The 8,267-nt window shown below is 38.0% G+C and overlaps 1 protein-coding gene and 1 non-coding gene across 2 annotated transcripts; one reads left to right on the forward strand and one right to left on the reverse strand.

Annotated features, from left to right (window-relative positions):
• The first annotated feature begins 1,358 nt into the window (after positions 1 to 1,358).
• LOC148555076 (uncharacterized) lies at positions 1,359 to 2,183 on the forward strand. The gene is made up of 2 exons (XM_088490594.1): positions 1,359 to 1,516; positions 1,841 to 2,183. Exons 1-2 carry the CDS (start codon positions 1,359 to 1,361, stop codon positions 2,181 to 2,183), a joined length of 501 nt encoding a protein of 166 aa, XP_088346720.1.
• Positions 2,184 to 6,661: 4,478 nt separating this feature from the next.
• On the reverse strand, positions 6,662 to 6,765 carry LOC148555077 (small nucleolar RNA R71). The gene has a single exon (XR_015887681.1). It is a non-coding gene; the product is annotated as a small nucleolar RNA R71 (small nucleolar RNA).
• Between the last annotated feature and the right edge of the window lie 1,502 nt (positions 6,766 to 8,267).

The raw sequence follows: 8,267 nt of genomic DNA on the forward strand, positions 1-8,267 counted from the left end.
TTGCTCCAGGCATTGCACATCTGGGAACTCACGTGGGACACAAACTGGGTGTTGTGTGTACGCATACCAGATGCGTACGCATGATGCCTCTTAAATTTCTTGTTGCGCATACGTATGCTAGATGCGTCCGCATGACAAGCCCACGTCCCACGGCTATGTCTTCACATCTCACGTTGCCTTTCACATCCCAATTTTTGCTCTCTGTCTTGCCTCAGGCGTGCCACGGCTGTGATTCTACATCCCACGTTGAAATGAGGTCATGCGTATGCATGGCACCCTTTTATTCCCCAATGTGGTATGCCTTGTCTACCACGTCGCACGGCCATTGTGGGTTGTTTCCAGGGAGCTTTCTATTTAGTCCAGAGAGCTCTCTGTTTGCTCCATTTTCATGTGCTTCTTGTGTTTGATGACTCCTAGCCTCTTTTTCTCTTTGTTCTTTGCCAATTTCCTTCCAAATTCTCCTATAAATGATGAATACAAACTAATCAAAGTATTTCTCAATTAATCATGAAATGATTGATTATTTTATAAGAATCTTTGGCTAATTGAATGAAATCATGAAGGAAAAACACTAAAGATGTGAATGCATCACAACACCAAACTTAATACTTTGCTTGTCCTCAAGAAAAAGAGAAAAGAGTAGAAAAGGATTGCATTAGATGGAGTGGTATGAAGTCCTTCCTAAAGCTCGTGTCTTTCTTAAGAGTGGGTTTAGCAACCCATATGATTATCTTGAATTCTCTCTATCTTTAATGCGTCTTGTATTCCTGGGAATGAAGGTTCCCTGAGAGTTAAGGCTCAGATAATATTCGTACCTCGGCACCAAAGAGGTCGGATGCTGCCACTCAAAGGGACCTGGACCTCACGTTCAAGCCCAAATCAATGTTTCAATTAACCCTCAGAACATTGGTGTCATTTCTGGAGTCCTGGAAATCATCCCACAACCATGGTGGACAACCAATAAGAGGACGGTCACGCTGCATCCAAACCTGAGCAAGAAGCTCAGCCAGAAGATCACGCCGTCGTGCTCTCCCTCTACCACAACATATGGAAGGACCCCACGGAGAAGGGCCTTCGGGAAACCCTCATCCAAGGAGGATCCATTCTGAAGTACACCACCCCGGGTACGAAGATCATCCTCACGTGACCGAGATATTGAACATGGTCCATGGACAGCAAGATCGCTTGAGACAGCTCGAACACGAGGCCCAGCGACAACGAGAGGCTGAACGGGAATTGAGAAGAGAAGTAAAAAGAGGTAGGGAGCTAGAAGAAAAGCTCCAGAAGATAGAGGGCAAGATCCGTTCACAGAAAACATCATGAAGGCTAAAGTTCCTAGGAACTTCAAATCGCCCGACATGGACCTCTATGATGGAACGTCCGACCCGAGGCACCATCTTAGTAACTTTAGAAGTCAAATGTACTTGGCCGACGCCTCTGACGCCACTCGTTGCAAAGCCTTCCCAACTACTTTAACCAAGGTCGTAATGAAATGGTTTGACAGTCTGCCACCCAGGTCGGTCACTAGCTTTGACGATCTGGCCAAAAAATTTTTGGTTTAATTATTCTGCTGGTCCCTATAGTTTCGCAAAATTTTCAATTAAGTCCCTATACTTTTTTTCTTTTAATTGAGTCCTTGCACCAATTTTTTTTTTAATTGGGTCCATACACTTTTTTTCCTTTTATTTAGGTCCCTGTACCAATTTTTTTTAGTTGGGTCCCTGTAAAATTAAGCTAATTACTACTAAAAGGGACTTAATTGGAAAAAAAATTTGTACAGGGACCCAATTAAAAAGAAAAAAAGTATATGGACCTAATTGAAAATTTTACAAAACTATAGGGACCAGAAAGGCAAAACGAAGCACACCCCTAGCCTGCTAGGAGTAAAGCAAGAGGTAGGGGAGACCCTTCGCGACTACATAGAAAGATTCAACAAAGCTTTCTTGGAAATTCAGAATCTACCAATTGAAGCTATAATTATGGGTCTGGTCAATGGCCTCAAAGAAGTACCATTCTCTCAATCAATATCCAAAAGATACCCAACTTCTCTGAATGAGATCCAAGAAAGGGCAAAAAAATATATTAACATGGAAGAAAACTCCCTACTTAGAGAACCTCCCCTTCGATTCAACCTATTCTACTATCCAAGCAAGGACAAAGAAAGGGAATCCAAGAAGAAATAAGAGCAAAGTGTGGAAAAGCCTCAAGAGTACCACAACTACACCCCTCTAAGAGTTTCCCTAGTCGCCTACAAGGAGATATATGCCACACAGAGAAGCTTCTGCCTCCCCGTTTGATTAAGCATAAGAAAGCCAAAAGTTGGACTGAATATTGTGAGTATCATAAGCTATACGGGCACTCTACTAATGAATGCTACAATCTCAAGAATGTCATCGAAAAGCTAGCCAGGGAAGGCCACCTTAATAGATACCTGGCAGACAGGTCGAACGACCTGAGAAAGAGAAGAAGGGATGAAGAAGGAGGACGACCAAAACGCCCTCCACACACCCCTGAATGATATATACATATGATCAATGGTGGATTTACGGGAGGAGGAATATCAAAATCCTCGCGGAAAAGACAGCTCAAGGAAGTATATCAAGTCAAACAGGACGATCGATTACTAGACTTACCCACCATCTCCTTCATTAAAGAAGATGCTCAGGGAATAATATCTGGGCACGATGAACCAGTTGTAATAACTATGATCCTAGCAAACGCTAACCTATACCGGACTTTGGTAGATCAAGACAGCTCGGCAGATATCCTGTTTAAGCCTGCCTTTGACAAGCTCGGGTTAGAGGAAAAAGATCTAAGGACATACCCAAACAGCCTCTTTAGACTGGGAGATACCACGATCCGACCTCTGGGTTACATCTCATTGTGGTCAACGAAAATTTAGCATATAATGCCCTAATAGGTCGGACAACCCTGAACCGACTTGCAGCTGCCGTTTGCACCCCACATATCTGCATGAAGTTTCCCATACCTGAAGGAGTTACCACAATTAAAGGAGATCAAAGGCTAGCAAGAAAATGCTATAATGAGAGCCTCAGTTTGTAAGGCAGCTCAGGAGGCAGAGAAGTCAATACAATTGAGTTAGGTGGAGTCTGAGTTCGAGAAGAACTATGACCCCATCCAGAAGGCAAAATAGAAGAGATAAAAATTAGAGACAACCCTGACAAAACAACAAGTATAGGGATAAATGATGAGCGGATAATTTATACGCTTTTTGGCATTGTTTTTAGGTAGTTTTTAGTAGGATCTAACTACTTTTTAGTATATTTTTATTAGTTTTCAAGCAAAATTTACATTTCTGGACTCTACTATGAGTTTGTGTATTTTTCTATGATTTCAGGTATTTTCTGGCTGAAATTGAGGGACCTGAGCAAAAATCTGATTCAGAGGCTGAAAGGACTGCACATGCTGTTGGATTCTGACCTCCCTGCAGTCAAAATAGATTTTCTGGAGCTACAGAAACCCAATTGGTGCACTCTCAATTGCGTTGGAAAGTATAAATTCTGTGATTTCTAAAAATATATAATAGTCATACTTTGTCCGAGTTTTGATAATGCAAACTGGCGTTTGAACGCCCACCTTCTACCCTATTCTGGTGTTAATTAAACGCCAGAACTGAGTTACAAGCTGGAGTTAAACGCCCAAACTGGCACCAAAGCTGACGTTTAACTCCAAGAAGAGTCTCTACATGTGAAAGCTTCAATACTCAGCCCAAGCACACACCAAGTGGGTCCCGGAAGTGGATTTCTGCACTATCTGCACTTAGTTACTTATTTTCTGTAACCCTAGCTACTAGTTTAGTATAAAAACTACTTTTAGAGACTTATTTTACATCTTTGGACGTTTAGTCCTTAGACCATCTTAGATGAGTTTTATGCTATCATAGATCATTGTACACGTTTGGAGGCTGGCCTCACGGCCATGCCTAGACCTTTCACTTATGTATTTTCAACGGTGGAGTTTCTACACCCCATAGATTAAGGTGTGGAGCTCTGCTGTTCCTCATGAATTAATGCAAAGTACTATTGTTTTTCTATTCAACTCAAGCTTATTCTTATTCTAAGATATTCATTCGCACACAAGAACATGATGAATGTGATGATCAAGTGACACACATCACCATTCTCACTTATGAACGCGTGCCTGACAAACACTTCCGTTCTACATGAAAACAAGCTTGAATGCATATCTCTTAGCCTCCTGGTTCACGATCAGAGTCTTCGTGGTATAGACTAGAATTATTGGCGGCCATTCCTGAGATCCGAAAAGTCTAAACCTTGTCTGTGGTATTCCGAGTAGGATCTGGGAAGGGATGACTGTGACGAGCTTCAAACTCGCAAGTGTTGGGCGTAGTGACAGACGCAAAAGGATCAATGGATTTTAAAAATCATTCTTTTTATTTTAATTTCAAGCTTTTTGTTTTTATTCTTTTTATTTTTGAAAAAATTATTCAAAAAAAATAAATTATTCTATGACTTCAGAATTTTTAAGAATGAATTCTAGAGTTTCAGATGATGCTTTTATCATCACCGGAGCTAATTGATTCCCATGAATTTGGCTGTTGTATGTAATGTCCTGCTGAAGCTTGGCTAGCCATGTCTAATCTTTTTAGACTGAAGCTTTAGACTAACATTGCATGATTCCTGGAATTCGTATAAAAAAATTTTGAATTTCTTTATTTTCTTTTTCAAAATAATTTTCAAAAAATACAAAAAAATTTAATAAAATCATAAAAACCAAAAATATCTTGTGTTTCTTGTTTGAGTCTTGTGTCAAATTTTAAGTTTGGTGTCAATTGCATATTTTAATTTATCTTTAAATTTTCGAAAAAAAACATGCATTATGTTCTTCATGATCTTCAAGTTGTTCTTGATGAATTTCTTCGTTTGATCTTTGCATTTTCATGTTTTGTGTCTTTTCTTATTTTTCATATGCATTTTCAATTTGTTAGTGTCTAAACATTGAAAATTTCTAAGTTTGGCGTCTTGCGTGTGTGTCTTTTCTTAAAAATTTTCAAAAAAAAAACATGTTCTTGATGTTCATCATGATCTTCAAAGTGTTCTTGGTGTTCATCTTGACATTCAAAGTGTTCTTGCATATTTTTCTTGTTTTAATTCATAATTTTTATGTTTTGCATCATTTTTATGTTTTTCTCTTTTCTCATAAAAATTCAAAAATAAAAAAATATCTTTCCCTTATTCTTCTCATAAATTTTGAAATTTTGGATTGACTTAGTCAAAAAGTTTTAAAATTTGGTTGTTTCTTGTTAGTCAAGTCAAAATTTCAATTTAAAAATTTTATCTTTTTCAAATATTTTTCAAAAATCAAATCTTTTTCATATTTTTTTACTATTTTTTAAAATTTTCAAAATCAATTTTCAAAATCTTTTTCTTAATTTTGTTTCATAATTTTCGAAATTACTACTAACATTTAATGTTTAGATTCAAAATTCTCAAGTTGTTACTTGCCTATTAAGAAAGGTTCAATCTTTAAATTCTAAAATCATATCTTTTAATTTTTTATTAGTCAAGTAATCAACTTTAATTTCAAAAATCAAATCTTTTTAATTTCCTTTTCAAATCTTTTTTTTTAAAATGATTTTCAATCATATCTTTCAATCATATCTTTTTCAAAATTTGATTTCAAAATCTTTTCTAACTTCTTATCTTTTCAAAATCGATTTTCAAATCTTTTTCAATTAACTACTTGACTTTTTATTTGATTTTAAAAGTTTTCTATTTCAACCATATCTTTTCTCTAAAAATTTGAAAAGTAAATAAATTAATTACTATTTCTTATCTTTTTCAAATTTTATTTTATTTCACTTTTTAATTTTCGAATTATAACTGATTTTTAAATAAAAACAAAAATATTTTCCTTTTCTTTTTAATTATTTTCGAAAACTCTCCCTCTCATCTCGCTCTATTTATTTATTTATCTACTAACACCCCTCTTCTACTCATAATTCGAACCCCTCTTTTTCTCTGTGTTCGAATTTTTCTCTTCTCCTTCTTCTATTCTTCTCTTCTTCTACTCACATAAAAGAATCTCTATACTGTGACATAGAGGATTCCTCTTCTTTTCTGTTCTCTTCTTTTTTCATATGAGCAGGAACAGGGATAAAGACATTCTTATTGAAGCTGATCCTGAACCTGAAAGGACTCTTAAGAGAAAACTAAGAGAAGCTAAAGCACAACCTTCTGGAGAGGACCTGACAGAAATTTTCGAAAAAGAAGGAGACATGGTCGAACCCAACAACAATGGTGGAGATGCAAGGAAGATGCTTAGTGACTTTATTGCACCCTCTTCTGACTTCTATGGAAGGAGCATCTCAATTCCTGCAATTGGAGCAAACAACTTTGAGCTTAAGCCTCAATTAGTTTCTCTAATGCAGCAGAATTGCAAGTATCATGGGCTTCCATTGGAAGATCCTCATCAGTTTTTAGCTGAGTTCTTATAAATCTGTGACACTGTTAAGACTCATGGAGTTGACCCTGAGGTCTACAAACTTATGCTTTTTCCTTTTACTGTAAGAGACAGAGCTAGGACATTGTTGGACTCACAACCTAAGGACAGCATGAACTCTTGGAAAAAGCTGGTCAATGCCTTCTTGGTAAAGTTCTTTCCACCTCAAAAATTGAGTAAGCTTAGAGTGGAAGTCCAGACCTTCAGACAGAAGGAAGGTGAATCCCTCTATGAAGCTTGGAAAAGATACAAGTAGTTGATTAGAAGATGTCCTTCTGGCATGCTTTCAGAATGGAGCATCATATGCATATTCTATGATGGTCTATTTGAACTGTCCAAGATGTCATTGGACAACTCTGTAGGTGGATTTCTTCATCTAAAGAAGATGCCTGAAGAAGCTCAGGAACTCATTGAAATGGTTGCAAATAACCAATTCATGTACACTTCTGAAAGAAATCCTGTGAATAATGGGACAACTCAGAAGAAAGGAGTTCTTGAAATTGACACTCTGAATGCCATATTGGCTCAGAACAAAATATTGACTCAGCAAGTTAATATGATTTCTCAGAGTCTAAATGGATTGCAAGCTACATCCAACAGTACTAAAGAAGCATCTTTTGAAGAAGAAGCTTATGATCCTGAGAACCCTGCAATGGCCGAGGTGAATTACATGGGAGAACCCTATGGAAACACCTATAATCCTTCATGGAGAAATCATCTAAATTTCTCATGGAAGGATCAAAAGAAGCCTAATCAAGGCTTCAATAATAACAATGGTGGAAGAAACAGGTTTGGCAATAGCAAACCTTTTCCATCATCTTCTCAGCAACAGACAGAGAATTCTGTACAGAGCCATTTTGGCCTGGCAACCATAGTCTCTGATCTATCCAAGACCACACTAAGTTTCATGAATGAAACAAGATCCTCCATTAGAGATTTGGAGGCACATGTGGGTCAGCTGAGTAAGAAGATTACTGAAACTCCTCCCAGTACTCTCCCAAGCAATACAGAAGAAAATTCCATGAGAGAGTGGAAGGCCATAACCATGACCAACATGGCCGAACCTAGAGAGAGTGAGGAGGACGTGAGTCTCAATGAGGAAAGCCTCATGGGACGTCCTCTGGACATAAAGGAATTTCCCTTTGAGGAACCAAAGGAATCTGAGGCTCATACTGGGACCATAGAGATTCCATTAAACTTTCTTCTGCCATTCATGAGCTCTGATGAATATTCTTCCTCTGAAGAGGATGAAGACATCACTAAAGAGCAAGTTGCTATATATTTAGGAGCAATCATGAAGCTGAATACCAAGTTATTTGGTACTGAGACTTGGGAGGATGAACCCCCCTTGTTCACCAATGAACTGAATGCATTAATGAGGCAGACATTACCTTAGAAGAAATCGGATCCCGAAAAATTCTTCATACCTTGTACCATAGGCACCATGACATTTGAGAAGGCTCTATGTGACCTGGGGTCAGGGATAAACCTCATGCCCCTCTCTGTAATGGAGAAACTGGGAATCTTTGAGGTACAAGCTGCAAGAATCTCACTAGAGATGGCAGACAAATCAATGAAACAGGCTTATGGACTAGTAGAGGACGTGCTAGTGAAGGTTGAAGGCCTTTACATCCCTGCTGATTTCATAATCCTAGACACTGGAAAGGATGAGGATGAATCCATCATCCTTGGCAAATCCTTCCTAGCCACAGCAAAATCTGTGATTGATGTTGACAGAGGAGAGTTGGTCCTTAAGTTGAATGAGGACTACCTTGTATTCAACA

The sequence above is a fragment of the Arachis ipaensis genome, chromosome B6, assembly GCF_059453495.1.
Source record: "Arachis ipaensis isolate K30076 ecotype BB chromosome B6, ASM5945349v1, whole genome shotgun sequence".
In the NCBI taxonomy this organism is placed as follows: Eukaryota; Viridiplantae; Streptophyta; class Magnoliopsida; order Fabales; family Fabaceae; genus Arachis; species Arachis ipaensis.

Coding starts and splice junctions, on each gene's coding strand:
- LOC148555076 (XM_088490594.1), top strand. CDS start 1,359: ATGGACCTCTATGATGGAACGTCCGACCCGAGGCACCATCTTAGTAAC. Junction 1,517..1,840: donor TTTGACAGTCTGCCACCCAG/GTCGGTCACTAG, acceptor ACAAAACTATAG/GGACCAGAAAGGCAAAACGA.